Genomic DNA, 21,512 nt, shown 5'->3' with positions numbered 1-21,512 from the left:
TATCTGTACTGGAAACCTCTCGTATCCGTGTAGCTGGCTAGAGGGAGTTGTTTTAGGTGGTGCAATACTGCCTTTTTTTTTAGACAACTCGGTACTCTAAATGAATCTTTACAAGTGAAGGAGTAGCGTCAGGTCCCTCTTCTTGCTACTGCTGCCAGTCCCCCGCTCAGCTAATGGTGGGACGTCAGCGATGACCTCACGCTCTTTGTACCTGGGAGAAGGAGCGGTGGGTAACACGCGCTTGCTGCTCTGCCCCTTGCGCGTGCCCGGCCCGAGGCAGGCCCTGCAGCTTTGGGAGCCCAGTAAGAGTTTGCACCATGAAATGACCCTCCCTTCAGCCTAGCTCTACAGAAAGAGGTTTTAGTTAGTCAAAAATTAAATATGCACTATCACGTCAGCCTAGCTCTACAGAAAGAGGATTTAGTTAAGAATTAAACATCCTCGTCTGCATGAGGAGTGCCTTGACCCACTGACATCAATAATCAGATTCTAAATAACCCCGGTTCTGTACAGCAGTTGGACAGGAGGTGTGTATACACCAAGGGTTAACATACTAATGCCACAGAGTAGCGCCTAAGTGTAGTCCATCCCAAGAAGTAATTTTAGTTACACTGTCATCTAATGACTTTTCACCTTTGGTGACCTGAGCGCTAACAAGAAATAACCGCCGACAACGACCAGGTTTGTTTAATGCCCCCGCACTGTTACCTGCGCCTACCTGTGCCATTATCCCCATTGAAGGAGCCACAAAGGAACGTGCTGGCTCACCGTGGTCTTTGACGTGAGCTCTGCTGGGCTTGACTAGTGGGAAGCATCACGCCAACAGCTCGGAGGAAGCTACGAGCAGCAGAAACACGCATTGCTAAAGGACCTACTTACCGTGCGCTCATTTCGGCTGCTGCAAGGGCCGCACAGTGTACGTGCTCACCGCTCCAGCCAGTAACCCTGACCGGTGTTCCTGTACTGGTGCCTTCAGGCCATAGCGCAGCGCCAGCGGTCGCGGCCCTTACAGGAGAGCCTCGAGCAGGCACGGCAGAGCTGGTGGGCACGGAGGTACCATTTCATGGCAAAGGCTGCGATTAGGCAAACAATGCTTTGCACACAGAGCTGGCGTTAGGAGACATTTGAAAGCTTCTCAAATTTTCAAAAAAACCCCAACCTTCTCAAAACACATTGTTCCCCGTACGTGCAGAGGCAGGTAACACACCCCCACCATTTAAAAAAAGCCCGGTTTGCCGAGCAGGAGAGCCGGCTGCCTCTACCGCAAGGGCCAGCCTCCCCAAGGTTTGCTGGAGTATTTTATGGCTGCCGTACGCTGCAAGTGCTACAGAGCTGATGGGCGTAACAACACATTTTAGTCAGATAACATAAAGCAATAAATACTTGTCAAAAAGCTGAATTAGACTAGCAGAGAAGCACAATGGGCATTTGGGGCTGGTTTTGGTCTCAAACCACATTTATTTAAAAAAGCAAATGTATTTTTTTATAATAAAAGGCCATGTTATTTGCTGTGGTCTCAGCTATTTCTTCTTTCTGGTGAACTGATATTGATTTCCCTAACATTATTTCTGCTGGAATTTACAGAAACACATTTTTCTCATTTACTCACCTCTCTAAACACCTAATGATAAACAGCGCACTATAGATGAGAGGTAACTTTTCTCCTCAATTTCAGGTAGGTCCACTAAGACTTGTACATTTTTTAGGAACAAGTTAGAAAAACCAAAGACAGCCTTTACTTCATGTATTTACAACACATACAATATATTTACAGATATACATGTATGTATATTTACAATATACATACTGCCCTGTCAGACTGTCTTTATCAATAGTGTTATTAACCCCTCGCTGCAGGCAGAGTTTCTTGTTCTTACACTGAAGAGCAGGAGAAAATTGCCTGGGTTCCACTACTGCCTTTTCCACACAACTCAGTACGCAACAGGGAACAGTTCCTCCGCCTCAGCTGTCAAATAAAAGCCAAACAGAGCCCTGCTTCGGAAGTTACCGACACCTCTAACATTCTGTCTGAAGAGTCGACACAGACTTTGGCTACTATATCAACGTCACTTACCCTGGCAGTACTCTGCTGGTGTTCTTCCCTGGTTTCTCTCTCAATTTCATTAGCTTTAATTGTAGGTGTTTGAAACCTGAAGGAAGAAAAATACAGATGATCAAGGGGTGAATAGCTTGTAACCGCTCCTGGCTTTTAGGAGTTCTGTCATTCAAATAAACACATCTGACATTTTATAGCAACCCTTCCACGTGACCGTGAAACTCGCCGCTTGCTCGAGCCACTGTGCCGTGCCTGTACGTCGCGCGCAGCGCCACAGGAGCAGGGGCAGGAGGAAGCCGGACACGGCCAGGAGGAGCCGTGCCGCCCCGCGGCGCGCTCCCAGGCAGCGACCGAGCAGCCTCGCAGCACACGCCGCCTCTCCTGCTCCTGCTACGGTGGAGCGCCATCCCATCACAAATGCCGGGAACGGTAACGCGCCCTATTAGCGCTGCGGCGGGGAGAGACCTGTAATAATTTGACCGAAGCAAGGACTGTTTTCAGCAGAACAGCTCAAATTCCCTGCTGAAAATGTGGCAGAAGGCAAGGCATACATAAAACTTTACTAAGGACAGCAGGTGTGCGTGAAAGACGATCATGCCTACGGAACAGTACCTTCAGAAGAACAGAGAACACGCAACTTCACCTCAGCAATGGGAGCTATTGTTCGGGTTTTCAGGACGCGTAATAAAATACAATTCCACCAACCGTCATCATTCAACATTTAAGTCAAGACACCTGCAAGGCTTACAGGTGGTAGCATCTGTCTCTCACTTGCTTCCTACCACCACTTGGGAACTCCTCTGCTTTGAAAATGAATAAGCAGGACCTGCCTGCAGAGCACCTGATCCCATCCTAAAGGCTTCACCAGTCTGGTAACAGAAGGCGGTTTGCTGCCAGCTCGGGAGGGAGCCAGGCAGGGCAGAGGGATGGGCTACACAGAGCAGGGACCTGTGGAAGCACGGAGATACAAATTTAACACTGATTTAACATGAGGCATTTCTAAAACCATGGTCCCTCCATGGTAACACAACAGCCATCATAAATTCCCTTAAATATTTACTGGGAAAGTGCACTGCAAAGAATGTAGGAACTGTGCCTCGAACTGCAGAGGATTCAGGTGGAATTCTATTCTTGCATTTGAGAAGAAGACTTAAAATGCCACTTCCTAATAAAATCTTATGTCAAGAATACCAGCCAACTGCTGGCTTTAAAACCGAACTTCAGTTCCTGGGGAAACATGGTTGTAGGAAAAAGAGGGAAAAAAAAAAAAAAAAGGTTCTACCTGAGACTTATCTCCTGTTGGATGAATACATACATAAGGTATGTATCAAAAGATCTTAAATTACTCAAACTGCACAAAGTAAGAGCACTGCATACAATAGCACTTCCTCTGCGGTTTCTCTTTGTCTAGCAGGCACATTCCTTTATTTTCCCTTCCCTAATCCCACCTCCTGCACCCCTTCCTCCACAGCCCCAGCGTCACACCAGCCGCGCACTGCACGGCCTTCGCTTGGCGATTCCTTCCTCCTTCCATCCTTCACAATATTCCTTTTGATTTTGAAACCACCAGGGCCCTCCTGACACCTTCATCCCACTCCTTGCCTATCCACCATCCGGCTTCAACAGACAGAAGAAGCTTCGACACCCACAGCTATACAGAAAGACGCCACTTCTGGAAGAAGGTGCAGAGGCATTGGTGTGAATTTCAAACTACAGAACAATACGCGAGTCCGGCCTCAGTCATAAACCCCTAAGCAGCACTGGAGAGAACCAGCAAAGGGACAAGTAGGAGCACACACTCTCCCAGAGGTATCATAAAATTCAGTAGCTTAAAACCGCTGCTCAGGCAAAAAGTCTGACAAAATGATATATTTTTTTAACTCTTTGAAATTCAACAACATACGGGTAGCAATCCATTAACCTTAACGCTGTGCGGGTTAAATCTCAAGGCTCTTCCTCTCTTTGACAGCCCTTGTTTCCATTCTTTTCTTCTCAGCTGGGTTTCACTGTCCATCCGCTGCCAAGAGAAGAAGAGACAAACAATTAATACAAAGACAGCAATGTTCAAAACGCTAACGCAGTAAGCCAACCAAAGGAAGGCGGTAGCTCATCTTGAGGCTTCGCTGCGGACACGGCTGCCTGTAACCATCCTGCTAAGTCCGACCAGGCGGCTTCTCCAGCGAGTGTCGCAACGAGCGGGGCTCACACACAGCACACCGCACCAGTCTGCACAAGCCCTACCTGCTGCCCCGTGTTTCTACCTTGGTTGATAATAACCAACTACAGCATGTTTTTTCCAACCACTATCCCCTCCCTCACATCTTGAAAAACGTGTTCCTCACAGCTTGTCTTGTTCCGAAAGGTGTAACTTTCCTTTTTCCTCCTAATTAAAAAGAAATCCCATCGGGTGGACCTACAGATTGTTAAACTTCAACATCAATTTCAACTTCCATATTACAAAGTTACAGAACTTACTCATTCTGTAACGATGAAGCTGTAAATGAATTAAACTTTTATCCAGCAGCCACCATATACTTTCTGCTATCATTAAACATGCACAAAAAACTTTTGTGCTCTTTATGGTATGTAGTTTTAGGGCAAAAAACCCTAGATGTAACAGAAAATCTAAGTAGTGGAACTGATGCCCCGCAGCGCGCCACACTCTTAAGAAAAGCAGATACCACTCACGGAGTCTGAACTAAACAACAATCTTACACTGAACGACTGCTCATCACAGAAAGAATTAACCCACCTACATAATTGTAAACTATCAGATACGTAAAGGTCAAAGCTTTTCACTGCACCCCTTGGAAGAAAACACTGTTATCCTCAAACATACACTGTAAAATGTGAATGCTAACATAGTTCACGGCTAAATACCAAGTATGAATAATAAAAGGTATCAAAACATGACCCGAATGCAATGTTAAAAGCGTTATGTCCAGATTTCATACCGCTGCCTAAAGCGCTGGCTCTCCAGAAGTTTAATCTCTGTCTTTTCCAGCCCCACATCCCATTCCGTACCCCATGAACTGCGAGGGACTCTTAGGCAATGGGGGATTAAGTCTTTCTACAAAGTTGGCTACAGAAAATGTTTAAAATGCTTGAGTACCTGATTATTCCGCCCATCTGTGAGGTGGAAAATGAGCCAGCACGGACGTGTGCTCTGTCACAGAGTCAGAATGATCATCTTCAGTCTGCTACGAAGAAACTCCTTCAGTCCATGCATTCAATATAATGTTCAGGAATAAAGCATTAAAATCGTCAAACCCCACAACTTTTAAGATTTTTGAATGCTACGGCCTCGGACTGCTGGGCATACAAAAAAAAGTAGCATAAACTGAAAGCATGAACAGGTTCACGTCTGCATCATTTCTGGGTTTTAGTACAAAACCTGCGAGTTCACTGGTTAAAAGCCCGTTGGAAATCCTTGACGAAGAGTTCATTTAATATCACACTCTCAAAGTTTTTAATCTATTACTGATTACGTAATTCAAGTATGCTAAAAAGAGAGGGAAATTAAGCTAGCAGTGTATTTAGTACTTCATTTTGCAAGCTGTTCCTGTGACACAGATAAAAAGACAAAACCTACCTGGCTTTTCCCAAAATATGTGAGAAGTTTTATGTTCTCTTTACTTAAAGGAAAAAATTTCAAAGGAACGTCAGTATCACATTCTATCATTATTTGAGAAATAAGCACAAACACATCACCTGTAACTTGAAAGGGTTAGTCAGGTAAAGCCCCAGTACTCTCCCCTCGACAGTCTGATAAGTATACCTCAGGTAACCTGTTTTCTTGAAATTTCACTACTTGTTAGTTAGTGAATAACGTAATTAAAAATATTCGGCAAATTTACACAGAATGAGACTTTCCTAAACACCATAAATGAAAAGCAAACTCCAAAAAATTTGGAGTGCAAGAGATGCGTTTTATTGTATGCCCGTTACGATGAGTAACACATTTAGAAATAATAATCCCACATAACAGTGACAATCTTATTTTACAGCGTGTACATCATTTTTTTTACAGCCACATAAAACACGTATTTTTCCTAAGAGATTTCCCAAATTTAACTTTCTGAAGTTTAGAAATATAAAAAAAATTTATTCTCAAGGAACTGATTCTCATCTGGTGCAAAAACAAAATATGAACATTATCTGAAACACAAAGCCACAATATAGCATGAAGTTACAATTCATCATGTGAACAGCTGTGTGCAAACATGAAGCAACTAAAAAAGTAAAAAATACACATTATATGCATAACATTTATGAACAGGTTTTTCATTAAATAGCCCTAGACCAGCTCGTTATATTAAGCGCCATTTGATCTGCAGCATGCTAACACAAAGCATTGTTTAAAGGGATGCATATTTTAAATGTATACACTGTAAACTGAAGATCCACCTCCAAACTCTAGTGGCAGCATATTTTTCTGGTTAAATACTGCATATATACTTTCTTACAGATTGAAAATGCATGTTTATAGTATGGTATAGGTTTTTTTTTAAGAATTGATTAAAAGGTGCAATTTTATGTCTATGTTGAAAATTTCCTATGAGGAGGTAGGACAATTATAGTCATACCTGTTAAGAACACTGCCCTAAAGAACTCCTAAGTCCTCTGAATTTTAATAAAAAAAAAAACAACACCCTACCTTTTTCAACTTTGTTTTTAATATTCTTTTTAGAGAAGATTTTAAAGTAGCGTGAAAAAAAATCAGTGTTGAGTCACAACACTATGAGCTGCATCCATTTTATCCTTAAAAAAAAGAAAGGTCAAATTCACCGTTAATTTTGTTATATGTGCCGTACTGAACAACATTCAACTGGAGTTTCAGATAAAAAAGGGAAATTATATACATACACATCTTTAACCCTAGCACCAGAACACCACCTCTGAGATCATAACATAATGCTATATTTTAAACATCGTATCCTGCAATAAAATAGGTTAGCAGCTTTGAAAACCATTAAAAAATTACTTGTTGGACCTAAACTAACAACGGAAACAAAAGTTTCCCAATGAAATGTTTTTAAAAAACAACAAACAAAAAGACAAAAAAAAGGACAACCCCCCAAATTTGACCAGTTCTGGAATTTAATTTCCAGGCACGAACATTATGCTCAAGCGACTGACTAATACTCTCCTTTCAAACTGCACAAGAAGTTAGACTCAGTTGCCTTTGCAAACAATTTGTAAATAACCCCACCGTGTATCTGAACTGTTTTCATATTGGAGACAAATGCTGTTACTGACAAAACGGTTGACACAATCATCTTCGTTTTGTCTTCTATAGCTTAACAATGCGTAATGCTATTGATTTGAAGACATTCATCCATCTTTCTGCAAATTTCAGACATTCATCCATCCTTCTGCATTCTATAGTGCTCTTTAGGTTCTGATAAGCAACAATCATAGGGCTATGAGATCCCCTGTCAACCCTAATACTTTTAAGACTTTTAATACAAAGAATGTAAAGTTATGATTTAATATCAAGCTTTGAAACCAGGAGAAACAGTTCATGAGATTTTTTTTTTTTTCCCCAATTAGCATATCACAGTTTCTAAATTGCTTCCTTCTCGAGGTCATACATTACATTATGGCCTCTTTGTGGTGCCTCATTATATGCTGATTTTTTTCAGAGGGTCTACGGAATCCCTTTTTGCAATACTCACACCTATGGGGATAGTCTTTCGTGTGTATTGATATTACGTGTCGCTTAAAGCCTGACGCATCCGTAGTGCTATATTCACAATACTGGCATTGATAAACTTTTCTTCCGCTGTGGGTCTTCATGTGCTTCTTAAGTTCATTTTGCTGCCTAAATCCTCTTTTACATCTTTTGCATTTAAAAGGCAGGTCCTTGGTGTGAACTGAGAGGATATGCCCGCTAAGTACAAAAGGATCTGATGTTTTAAAGTCACAGTGTCTACACTGATGTATCTTTTTACCTTTATGGGTCTCGCTATGCTTTTTGAGCTCAGACGGACGATGGAAGCCTTTTTCACATACCTCGCATTTGTGGGGAAAATCCTTTGTGTGAACTGAAATTATGTGTCGCTTCAGGTCACTGGAATTGGTGCTCTTATGGTCACAATGGGGACACTGATGAGTCTTATGCCCTTGAAATAATTCTGTGTGCTGCTGCAGTTCTTTTTCATCTGTAAACGCCTGGGGACAGTGCTCGCATTTAAACGGCAGATCGGTCCCATGTTTGGTTTTGATGTGGGTTTTCAGATTGGACTGATCAGCACACCTGAAGACACAGTGCTGACACTGGTATGGCTTTTCCCCAGTGTGGGTCCTCATATGCTTTTTCAGCTCTGACGGATGACGGAATCCCTTCCCACACTCCACGCACACATGAGGGAAGTTCTTACTGTGGACTGCAAGCAGATGTCTATTGAGTAGTCCCTGCTCTGCAGTTTCATAGTCACAATATTTGCACTTGTGTAGCTTAGGCTCCTTGTCCCTCAGTATTAGTTTATTAGAACTCAACGGGCTTGCTTCTCTGTATCTTCTTGTATATTCTGTAAACTCATGCGTTTTATCAACTTTATTTATAAGTTTATGGCTTTCCAGATGATTGTGGAAACTTACTTTTTTGTTTGTTGTAAAGTCACAGTCTGTACACTGGTATTTCTTCTTAATCATATGATCTGGATGATTCTTCATATGCCTTTTCAAGAATCCTCTGGATTTAAATTTTTTCCCACAAATATGACAAGGGTAAACTGTTAAGGGCTGTCCATCAGGACCTATTATAACAGCTGTTTTTAAACAAACAAAAACAAGTTATGAAGGAAACACATTTACTGATCAAGCAGCTTTAAATCAGCCAACTGCTGTTCAGATTCATGCACTTACACTTGCAGCAGACAGAGAATGGTTCAGTAGTTTAAAAACAACCAATCCACAGCACCTATAGCTTATATAGTTTTGTTTTAGAAACTGCTCAAAGAGATCCGTAATATCATACGTGCAGTGAATATGTCCACGATTATGTTTTAAATAGCTTGCAAAATTCAAAGGAATTGCATCGGCCCTAAGTGTACTGACTTCGAACAGCAAAAACTATTACATTTTCTATGCACAGAACTGGAGGGGGGAAGGACACAGGAAATATGCAAATCATCATTTATATTTTTTAATTCTGCGTTGGCTTAAAAAAAAAAAAAAAAAAGGAATAGCAGAGGAGTAAGTGCCACTCCATGACAATACGCATAACCATACAGTGTTTACCTGTTTGCCATTGCCTGGCCTCTCCTCTCCTCCTTTTCTTGGTTTTTTGTTTTAGCACTCTATTAGTGCTAATGCTATCACAAATCTGCAGGTATTGTGTTGCATTACCGTTTTTGTTTTCTAATCGTGTATCCAAGTTATTTCCTAGAAACAAAAATTAGACACCATAAAAAACCTTAAACAACTTCCTTCTTTGGGACTGATGACTGGAATTGCACAGCAGCATATCTACATTTTAAAAAAATATTGCCCGTTCCCCTACAATGAACATACGTAAAAAAGAAGAGCGCCGATATAAAGCGCTATCTATCTTTCCTGGCAAAAGTCAAGAACATAATTGTTTAAAGCTTGATTAATTTTCAAGTATAGTCCTTGATTTCTCACACTTGTTAAGACATTAATCCCTTACGGATTATGCCGGTTGTTTCCTTCTATTTAACTTGGTTTTACTTCGTAACAACTGCATTATCTCCTTTCTGACTACAAAACTGTATTAAAACACCTGGCAGATCCTCCCAACTTCCCCACCCTCTCAGAAGACCTACAACCTATCCAGAATTGTCTTCATTTCAAAATAGTACAGAAAGACTGTGGAGTCCTTCAATATGTACTTTATGGATAATGTTTTGCATTCACCCATTAGGAGAACTGACACATAAATGTGCACATTTTCAAAGACAGCAAGTTAGTTTTAATGCTGTACCAAGCACAGCTACATGTTCTTACCTGCCGCTTGACCATCTTCGTATCTTCTGGGTAGCCTTCTTTCATCTCCTGCAGAAAATGGTATTTCAGTCATTATAAATTTGAACTCTTTTTAAAGACGACGGCTTTGAAAGTCTGATAATGAGGAAACTAACTTAGCTAATAACTAACAGCTTAACTCCACCCAAACCGAGATGTGCAGTTCGCGATCAATTCAGTGTTTTGTAATTATGAGCCCTAGGAAATAAACTCACGTCTTTGTGAATGGTTAATAACCACTAAAGCTGCGTTTGCATGCTTACCATGCTGACTGCCTTCCCTGCTTTTCATAATTAATATCCTTGTTCCTGCACATTTTTAGCCTCATCTGTAACCTCAGATACTAATCCAGAAACAAGGTTATCTGAAATCCACAATTTGCTCTTCAGACCGAAACACTTTATCTTTCTGGAGTAGAACTAGGCAGATGAGCAGAGTTATACCTTACCAGCCACTCAGCGCTCATCTGTATGAGGCACTACACAGTTCTGGGAGATGGAGAAGTAATACCTTAAGAGTATATTCCCCATTTTGGACTGAAACTGCTCACTGCTATGTGCCAAGGCTCTGTGGCTCTAAACCACTTTATCAGCCCAACTACTGTGCTCAGAAATATTACACCAAGAGTTTTAGCAGACTAACTTGCTTACTTAATTATAACATAAACCACGGATGACCTGATACCCTCTTAATTACATTTAACATGCCAAAATTTGAGAAAAAGAGTATGAAATAAAAGAATATTCAGAATTTGCAATGAATCCTGGTAAGACACCTCTACTATTTGAAGCATGGCCACAGAGAACAGATTATCTTTTTTCTTTTTGTTTCTAACCTGAACGATTAACAGGCTTAAAACAGGAACATAAACTGGAATTATTAGGAACATGTTTACACATCTGTTCGTGTTATTCCCTTTTTAAAGTTATTTCCCTTTCCTCCTAGCTATTCTTGTTTTTGCAAGATCCTCAACAGCCACCTTAAACAACCATTAAAAGCCACGTGTTCTGTTCCTCTGAGCTGGAATCAAGAATGGTGTAAAAATTCTCCTAACAGCTTTCTGTTCTACCTCATAAAACTCAACATGCAGCAATCCATTCATTATACGCAAGACAACCAACTACTAAAGGAAAAAACCCACCATTGTAAAAAGGGAATTGTTTTCTCCATGTTGAACTGCAAACAAACTAAGGACCTTACGTGTGAAAGGTCATGAATGATGTCAAAATCTTTCACATCATTTAATCAACTCCACTAACTGACACTGCTAAAAGTTCAGAAGGAGCTGTTTCCAAACCCCTAGGACAAGGTGAGAAATAATCACATTTGCACAGAGATTCTGGAAGCTGGATTAGGGAGAAAATAACGGAAGGGATTTTCAGAATATAAGCATACAGATTCCTACCGTAAGCAGCAGCCCAAGCAACAGGGACAAAAGTTTTATTCACGCCAGAGTCTTCAAGCTGCGTGTCTGGAAGTGATGTAGCTTCTTCTTCACCTACAATAACTTCCATGTAAACTTCATCTGCTATTTCAGCACAGCCTGGATTAAACGAAAAGAACAAATCTTTAATTTCATTCTGCTCATCCTAACTTTTCCTTCATTTAATTTGCTCTCACTCTGATTGTTATCCGTTATAAATTACTTTTCTTCCTTTGGCATTTAGAACTACCCCTTCCCTTAGGGGATCATTGTTTATTCAGACATTCCTTAAAGACAGAAAACACATATCAATAAATACAAATCCAAAATAAATACCAACATAAATTCAAATATACAAACTTATAAACTTGTAACTGATGACATTTATTTGCCACTTTGCCATAAAGCTGATGAAACAAGGCAATTCACAGTAGGAAAACAGAAAAAATGAGAAATTTGACTAACCTCATTAACTTCATCCATGGACATGTTAAATTTAATATAAATAATGAAATGATTGCAAACAGTATGCACAAAGTGCATTTATCCACATCACTTTAAAATAATTATAGCCTGCTCTTTATTTTTAGGGAAGATGAGCTTAGTTTCCTACTACTTCAGGCTGAAGAATCCTTCAGAAAAATTAAAAAAGTCCTTGAGAATGATGTTTATATTGTTGTGCAAAACAGCATGAGAAACAAAAATGTTTCTTATTATGCTTACTAATATCTTCATCTTCCTGAGAAGAGTCCTTAACAGCCATGTAAACCATTTTTTCTCGCTGCATTCTACCAACACCTCCTTGTTCGATTACTCCAGCTACAGAATGTCCATTGTGAAAGTCGCTCTCTGTGACAATTTCTGTCCCACCTTTAACAAAAAGAAGTTAAACACATTAAGTAAAGGTAAGAAAAGCCACTATTACAAATAATTTCAGATTTAAGTATGTTTTTCTTATTTACAACAAAGCTATTTTGTAAAACTCCAATTAAATGTTTTGACATCCATGTCTGTCATAAAATCATGCAAGTTTGATACTTTGGGGCAGATAATAAAAATTTCTCAGTGTCTCCTGATAAATTCAAGACTGAGCAACCACTACCCAAGAAGGATCAAGAGCCTTTTGTGCACACTAGCAGTGAACTCAGGTGTGACTGGAAACATACACTTGCCCATGACCTCCAAAAAAATGACTGTAATTCCAACCTTGCTCAGGACACAGTCTTTAAATTCTCTCTTGAGATGTGAAATCCTCATCCCTCTTCCTCTCCCAAAATCCCATTTACTCACTTTGCAGACACAGATCCTTAGGCAATTTTTCCTACAAAGACTCGAATGCGTATGTCCCAGGCCCACCACACGGGACTGTGTAGTGACTTACACTGGGGTCACACTTCCCAAACCACGAGAGAGCAATTATCACTGCTAATTATTTCAACAATAAGAACACTCTCCAGAGACACAGACTAGCAGGGACGTAAGGTGCCACATCGAATCCCTGGAGACGACTCAATCGGAAGAGTGACGGCTGGAAAGAAGGAAGTGAGAACAACTGCCCACACGGTCCCACTCCAGGTGACTGACAAGCCCACTGACTTACTTGAACAGAGGCAAAAGAACAAGTTCCAACTGGAACTTGATATTGATTCTTGAGTCTGAGAGAGGTGGCAGATAAATATTGATGCTTAGTCTTCCATGCATCTCAGGGACTGAGCAATGAGTAGAAAAGCTGCAGATTATGGCCGAACAAGCTAACACCTGCCATCCCAAGAGTCCTGTTCGCTACTACGAGTGGCCTTGAGGGAAAATGCTCAGCTAGGTGGTTGAGTCCAAATCAAATACATTGATCCATCACTCCTTGTGGTTTGTAAATGGGAGACTTTGCCAAACGTCCTTGCCACCCAAGTCCTTTTTTAAAATTTTTGTCAAAAGTGGCTTTGCTGGGACATTTATCCAAGTAACGAGACTACAATGCAAAAGACTGACCTGTAAGAACAGCCCTCCACCTCACCCCCGTGTACAAACAGATCAAGAGAGCACTGCTAATGGGTAAGCCTGAATCTTGGATATTTGTTGTGAAGACTGTCATCTCAGTTTCTGTACCCCTTAATGCTGAGCAGCAAACGCACATGATCAACACTATCAGCTCTTTCCAAGGGGAAGGACCAGTAATGAACGGCGTAATTTGCCAGGACTACCTCCTGGCTATACCAGAAGCACTGAGAGTAGCTCAGGAGAACATCCCTGCTGTAAATTAGTTTTCAGCCATAAAAGATTCCAATTCTTCCTGCTGCTGCGTTAGCAGTCTGTCCCTCGAGACTGACAACCTATCCCCAGAGGAAGAAACTATATCTCAAGAACAGGGCCTGGCAATTCATGTAGGAACTGGCAGATGAAACAGATGTCACAAAAGATAAGGGATGTTAAGATGCTGCTTCTCTAGGTCCTTTCCTCATGGTCTCAGAAAGCACATGGTCTTCACCACCTCTTTCTCATACTTGGAAGGAATTGAGGATCAAATACTGAAAATCCCAGGGCCTTACAGAAGTACTCACTAACCTTGCAGCTCAATCAGATACTGTCTGTTCCAAATAGGACAGTAAAATATGTTAAGCTACTGTGGCAATCTTGTGAAGGACTTGATTAACAAGCTCCAAAATCTACACTGTATCATGCTGCACAAGCTAGCAGTCTGATCATCCCTGAACAATCCTCTCCTGCTGTTAATTTGAGCTGAAAAGATTACTTGTTTCTCAGAGAGGAAAAATAAAAGGCATCATACAGCTGAAAATTTCCTGAAGCAGCAGTTCCAGCTACTTGAAAAACAGCACCAGGATTGTTACTAACTGGAGGACGTTGTTGATCTAACCCACAGTTCTGTCTAAGGTTTGAGATTTTCACAGAGCAGCCAGGCCAATGCTATCAGTCTATGGGGGATGATCTCCCTTCCCACTCCAGGAAGAACAGAGTCAGGCTGATTCGCCCTGTGAACGGCTCTGGGGCTCCTGGCCAGATCCGTTCCAGTGAGGCAGAGTTTCAGTACCTAAATGCAAGGGGTTAAAGTGGAAAGAGCCAGGGGTTTCAGCTCTGAGAACAACTGTAAGGGGGACTCTGCTTTTACCAGTTACAAATAACAGAACACGGGTTAGCTGTACTTCTACTTGCAAAGCACCTGGAAGTGCTGGATCTGTCCTTTGCAAAAGAGAACTGCAGAGCAATTCTGAGTTTCTTGGTTAGGTTTGGAAATGACTGGCTGCCTAAAGCCCCAGCAATCTTCCCCTCCCTCTGTGCCAAGGCCTCCAAAGACTGTTCTATGATAGGGATCCACTCTGGAGGCTTTTCCACCCTGACACGCAGTCTTGCAACATCAGAGAAAAGCAGCAGCTGAGAAACAGCTGTAGACACCCAAGCACTTCTACATTTGGGCTTTGGTTGCCTGAAAATAAATACTGCTAATCGAAAAAGAACTTGAGACTAATACACACCCAGTATTTACTGCATATGGACAGCCTCCACAAATGTCACATTCTACAAACATTCCAGTTAGTGGATTACATGAAATTAAGAACAACAAACAAAAAGACCCAGAAACGCTTCATACTGTTGGAAGAATACACAGAATTTAAAATGTACCTATTTCGACATCATCTTCAGCTTCAGCTTTAAATATGTACACTTTGATAACTTCTGAACCAAAACCGTCATCTTTGGCAACATCATCGTTTGTCACCTCGGTACTGATTTTCAAGGGAGTGCTTCCTATATGGTCCAGTTTTTCTCCAACATCATCCACTGTAAAGAAAAGAGAATAATAATGAGGTTCAAACACATTTTTTAACAAAGTAATCAGTAGCATGATTTTCTCCACTATTACCCCCACGCATAGTAAAGGTTTGTATTCATAAATGGCCTTTACAAAACAGTTCATCTCAAGACACTTAGAAGAGATTCCAGAAGTTCAGTACTCTCTTTATTGCAACTCAGGAAACATGGCAAGAATTACAGAATGAGGAACACAAGAGGGAGCTTGTCGTCAATAAGAATGTGCTAATTGGTTATGTCTGAAACTATTACACTTAGAAAGCAAAAATATATCAATAAGCAAAATTAAACATCTATCAAAAAATGTTAAAAATTAACCCAGAATTCAGTCTAAAAGCCCCGAAAAGTTTCACTATGCTAAGATAGCAGTGACTAAAATTTAGTAGCTGCAACTCTTACAAAGAGTGATGACTGAGTATATTCCCAGTGAAAGAAGCATGCATCAAAAATTTGAGTACATCTTCACCTTAAATTAAGATTTTATCCACTTTATCACTTGAAAACATATAAATTCATGTATAATATACAGCTGATTAAAAGATGCAGTGAAAATAAACCCAAATACTCCTATGTGAAACTGACTTACTCTTTATGTGTGCAACTTAGTCACTCTAATTATTTGGTCTATATATTCAAAATGCTCATTTTATTTATGCAACAAAAATTACATCCAAACTATTAGAAGTGGGGAAGTAACAGTATTTTGGTAAAAAAGGGTATTCACGTAAGAAATACATATATACACCCCAAATTGCCAATAAGGAGGTCACTGAACTAAGCGTCTCTCTGACATACGTATTGCCAACACTTCTCTCAGTGGATAAAATTAGCTCCTGCGCAGATGGTCAACACAAAACTGTGCAATACTTAACACCCACTGAAGTCCTCTAAACAGAGAAGAATTCCACAATATGCAAACATCTGAATTTAATATGATCCAGGGAAGTTGCGATTTACTGCATACATAACATTAAAGATGTGCATACTAGGTGAAAAAAAGTCGTTAATATTAAAGTGAGAGTAGTGTTTCGTGACTAAGAATAGAGCCTGCCCAATGCGGACACTGAGGGCTCTGAGGAAAGGCTGGCTGACCTCGGGATGGCTGCGGTGGTTCCCAATCCCCCTCTAAGTTGCCTGCCCCCCATGCGGGGATGACTGCTCTCGAAGAGCTGCCTTTAGCTACTGCAGGCTACAGCCTGGCGTACTGAGGTAAACTGGAGTTAGTTTAAGCTTTTCTTAATACTCCAGGCAGTCACGCGAGGTGGTTCAGGACCTGCCAGAAAAGGAGCAGATGCAGCAGGGCGGGAATCCACCACAGCAATCCCACTCTTCCCACTCACGGACAGGATTCCACAGACACACCTATCCAGCTAACACTGCTTTCATCCCTGCATCGAGGAACCTTATTTCCAGTTCACAAATCCTGGACTCCATCAAAAGAGTACAGCAGTTACTGCGGTCAGATATAATGTAGGTAAGTACAAGTAAGTATTTGACTTCATTTTAGAACCTCTGAAAATTATGCATTTTGATGAAAATTAAACAGAAAACATTAAAAAATGCTACGCTTTAGCTGTTTCTTTTTCTAAATAAGAGATTAATTGCATTGCTGAAAAAATATCAAACTTCAGTAGAAAAAAAATTAAAATTTCCTCAGGAAAAGCTTTTTGGTTTTAATTCAAATCGCTCTACATCTCTATTAAAATTGATGCCAACAACATCAACCTTCATCAGTTAAAATCTGACATGTACTGCATGGCATTTGTGTCACCTTGCAGGACAATGAAAACAGTAATAAGAGTATGAACACCACACCAGAGAACTTGGCACCTCCCTCTGACACTTAACTTTACTGGCACCAGGTTATTCGTACATCTTTACATCCAGTGTGGGAGTGCCACTGCATCTGCTAACTGAAATTTATTACGCTGCCAGAACAGAGTTGTTAGAAGAGGGGATTGCGCATCCTCTGCTAGCAGGAAATGGGAAGATGCGAAGAGACACTTATCTTGGGAAAAGTATTTCCATACATCATGCAGCTACTACTTTCGAATTTATTAAAGACCATTTTCTCTTCTGCATGGCTTTCAACACTTACACAAGTTTCTTATCTAAATCCTTCAAAATGATACATATGTTTAATTTCAGTACAATGAACACTTCTGCACGTATGAGTCTTTGAAGCACTGGGGGTAACCAACAGTACAAGGTGGGAGTGACTATATATACAGCTATATGACTAGACATGCTGCCAAAAAGCAGAAAGAATATTTAATGGCTGGGTGGAAGAACTAATTGTAAGCTGTTGCTGTAATTTTAGAATTGGTAGGTGGCAGTAAAGTTATTTTCAAATCTGCAAGTCAAGCAACATCAACTTTTTTTAAACTCACAAATTCTATAAACATAATGCATTATCAGTTTAACACAGAAAATAAGTATTTCAGTACTGGAAGATTATTTAACAACAGCAACTTCCTACTGAACCGTGGAGTAATCGCACATACGTGATAGGAAGTTTTCTTTACATCAGGAATTTCCAACTATTAAACTAATATTGGGTGACAATGACACCACTATGCATCTGGGTGAAATAACATAAATAAAAACCCACATGATTTTAGAGTTGCCTTACCAGGACATCAATTGCAATACAAAGATTACACAAAGAAAAAAAATGAGGACTTCTACAATTTTCATCAGAATATTTTCAGCTAAAAATATAAAGTGAAATATAGCACGTATGCTCACAGCTGTGTTTTACCATTTCAAGTAAAGCCCCCAAATCTTCAATATCCTTTAAAAAATATTGAGCCCTGCCTTAGAGGGGCAACTTACAACATTATTTTTAAAATTAGTGGTTACTCCCACAGCACCAACCATCCTGTGCATTTTCAAAGATGTTCAATCTCTACAATTTAAGCAAAAGTAATGGAAACGTATTGGGAAGCCTGTGTATTATCCAGGGCCTCTGGAATCACTTCTCAAAAAAAGCAAAAGTGTAATGTAACAAAATTTGAAAAATGTAAACCAGACTGAGAAAACAATACTGATACAGACTGTCATTTGTGAGATGTTGCCTTTTGTTTGAAATACCTCAACAACAAAAGAAACTGAATCGGCAACTCCTATTGCTTAAATTGCTGTTCCTACACGCAGTAAATGTCATCGTTTCAATTTATTTTTTAAACACATTTAGGTAAGGGGAAAACAGTCAACACAGCAGGACACCTAATCTTTGTCAAGTTCCAAAATATTAGGACTTCTTGAAAAAACAGATCGTGAAAATATTCTATTGTTTGAGTAATACAACTTGAGTCACCGACTGCTAAATTATCTGACGACTTTTCCCAGCGATAGTTCTCAGGAACAGGTATGCTTACTTTATGTCAATGGAATATGAAAGTGTCTTCCAGATCTGACTCATCCACCAGAAGCACTACATATTATTATCTGGTCACTTAAAATTAACTGAAAAAACACAACAGAGAACCTTTATAAATATATGCTGAATCCTCCTGAATAAGCAAGGTTTAAAGGAAAACTCAGCACACTTCTGATTTTAAACTTACCTCGCTTTGCTGTTTTCAGGTGTGTGATGTCCAGATTCACCGTGGATTGCCAGCTCCCCATTCATGTGATGCCTCAGCATGCACTATGCTGGTGATATCACACCCACCATAGGAGCCCGTAGGGATAACATCAGGGCAAGATAAGTCCCGTGGTTTTACAATTTTTCATATTTTTCTTATGTCTGATATACTATTTTATATCCCGTAGGTTACAATATAGGAGTACTAATATTAAAATGTTTAGCAAATTATGTCACACTGTATTGTAATACACTAGAAAGGAGGTGGTGGTGGAACAGTACCTTACCCCTAAAGGCCAGCTCCAGTGTTGTTCTTTGGTGGGTATGAGGTCACCAGCATAGTGCATGCAGGGCCAACACACGGATCGGGAGCTGGCAATCCGCTGTGGGTCTGAATATCGCAAACCTGAAAAACAAAAAAGGGCACGCTTTAAGCTACACGTGTTCTACCTCCTTCCTGGCAACATGGGATGTGCTGTTCACAATTTTCCCATCTCGGTATGAGATGGATTGGGTTCATGATTACACCATATGCATTTGTTTTGTATTCATTTCCTTTTTAACACACCCCTTTTAAACAGGTATTCTGGAGATTTAAAACAAGGGATTGCGCATATCCCATGGCATACGTTGTGAACGTATAGAAAAAAAGATTTTTCAGTCTTATGCTTCTAAGGCTGATTTAAAAAAGCTAGATTCATCTGCACTGAGATAGCAGAGTGGTGATAATCTTGTGAACATTTCCAATTACAAAACCACACGCAGGCAGTTTACAGAACTATCAAGACAAACTTTTCCAAATAGTATTTACACAGAGATGTAATTACCAATAGTGCACAGAATACCTACATGGGAATGTTGTCTTAAAATGGTAAAAAAAATCACCTTTCAGTATATTTAAACTGTAATGTCCCCTAAAAGAATAAGTTAAAATTCCCCTCAGCTCAGCTTCACACCCTAAAATGTAGGATTTTAATAAGTTCCCAAAATGTGTTCCACAGAACAGCTGGTGGTATTCCCTGAGGGCGTATCTGTAATTTTACGTAAAGTCCCTCCTCTTTAGATGCTAAATATCATTAAAAGGCAGCTAAGAAGTATTCTGTGATTATTTAAAACTATCATTTTCATGTGATTTACATTATAAAAACTTCAACAGTCCTATACACACACACCAAAAGAAATAGCGCAAAATTAACTTTCTACAACATTTACTGAACATTTAATTTCACAATTTAAAAAATTTAAGTAAATATAAAGGGGTTTAAACTGCTTGATTAACCGAGGCATTTATCTATCCTACACAACAGATTATCCTCATAAACATAACAAATTCAAGGGTAATTTAAGATACATTAAAAAAAACCCCCAAAATGAAAAACTTGCATAAGATTGATTTTTGCTGAGAGAAAAAATCAATAGCAGGTACCTAGTTGGGTCAAGCTGGCATGCGCAGCATAATGCAGCCTCAAAACTCAGCAGAGGCAAGAGACTGCCTTAAATTTATCTAAAATGATTACTTAAACTTCTAGATCAATAATGTAGCTTCCAACTGTGCTTATTCAGTCATATTATGATTATACGTATTTATAAATCTGATTCACTTAGAACTAGGTCTCATACTGGCTTCCAAACACTGCAAAAGCCATCAGTGGGCTTGAGGACACCTATCAGACACAACTGGGGTCATCAGGTAACTCTTTCTGAAAGTCCCAGGGACTCTGGGCTATGCGCAGCGATCACCATTATCAATCACGCTTATCTATCTTAGAAGGAATTCCAAAGATGACTTTACTTACAATTACAAAGGTGCAGTTGGAAATACCGCAGTTACAGAATACAACTCATCGTAAGTACTCTGTCAGAAAGGAGGAATTTTTTCAGTGAAACAACTGACTGTAAAAATGGTGTTCCTTTATTTACAAACACACACAAATTGTTCTGCTGTAGGTCTACTTTGCTTTTAGACTGAGTTTTTTTTGGTTCTTTTTCCAAAAAACCCTTTTTGACTTCTGTTAGTGACATACGGCATTACAAGTCATGACAGAATGATAAAAAAAATCATTGCTGTCCATCCTATACTGAACAAAAAATAAATACCAAAAAATATACTGCATAAGGGACATAAATGCTATGAAATATTGAAATAATTATCATCACTAATCAGTCATGTCCTCTGTCTTGAGATTTTTGATAAACGCAGCTTGCTGTGAACAGATTGACACTTTGACACACTTGGCATTGCCTTTTTTCTAACATATTGCTTCTGACTAAATAAAATCTGTTTTGACCTTCTCACATTTCAATAATTTGGAGAAGTCACAAATCTAAAATGAACTATCATACATTGTATCAAATTTGCGTAAGAATAAAAACTGGTATCTTTCGTGTAATTTAACCACTGGAGAAGCATAATACAGCTAAGGTCCTTTCAGTGGCTCTCGCTCAGAAGCAGTGCAAGACCATACAGTTTCCTCAAAGAGTCGGATGCTTTGTGGAAACTGAAACGGGCAGCCACTTTCCAGTGTTACAGAGACAATCCATTAATGCATGCAACACCTCATGTCAAGTTCAGTCCAGAAAGGCACAACATACCATAAAATGCCTATTATAATTTTTAATACAGATAAACAAAC

At 39.9% G+C, this 21,512-nt stretch overlaps 1 protein-coding gene across 14 annotated transcripts in view; it reads right to left on the bottom strand.

Annotated features, from left to right (window-relative positions):
- The window catches only part of ZNF711 (zinc finger protein 711), a 47,087-nt gene that overhangs the window by 7,290 nt on the left and 18,285 nt on the right, over positions 1–21,512 (bottom strand). For 9 of the 14 annotated variants that reach the window (XM_064462872.1, XM_064462870.1, XM_064462867.1 and 6 more), the window contains 10 exons: positions 15,102–15,260; positions 12,192–12,338; positions 11,451–11,588; positions 10,028–10,075; positions 9,302–9,445; positions 5,649–8,829; positions 5,169–5,256; positions 3,978–4,073; positions 2,075–2,150; positions 719–837 (listed from right to left, as the gene is read on the bottom strand). In XM_064462872.1, the coding sequence (XP_064318942.1) occupies positions 7,652–8,829; positions 9,302–9,445; positions 10,028–10,075; positions 11,451–11,588; positions 12,192–12,338; positions 15,102–15,260 (1,814 nt within the window). In that variant the 3' untranslated portion in view covers positions 719–837; positions 2,075–2,150; positions 3,978–4,073; positions 5,169–5,256; positions 5,649–7,651. Of the gene's footprint in view, positions 1–718; positions 838–2,074; positions 3,729–3,977; positions 4,074–5,168; positions 5,257–5,648; positions 8,830–9,301; positions 9,446–10,027; positions 10,076–11,450; positions 11,589–12,191; positions 12,339–15,101; positions 15,261–18,670; positions 18,759–18,859; positions 19,156–21,512 lie in introns of those variants that run through there. The other 5 variants (XM_064462865.1, XM_064462876.1, XM_064462877.1 and 2 more) reach the window with 5 other exon arrangements.

Source organism: Phalacrocorax carbo, chromosome 11 (genome assembly GCF_963921805.1).
Source record: "Phalacrocorax carbo chromosome 11, bPhaCar2.1, whole genome shotgun sequence".
NCBI lineage: Eukaryota > Metazoa > Chordata > Aves > Suliformes > Phalacrocoracidae > Phalacrocorax > Phalacrocorax carbo.
The sequence above is the reverse complement of the archived record's forward strand: the minus strand, read 5'-3'. Positions and strand labels throughout refer to the sequence as shown.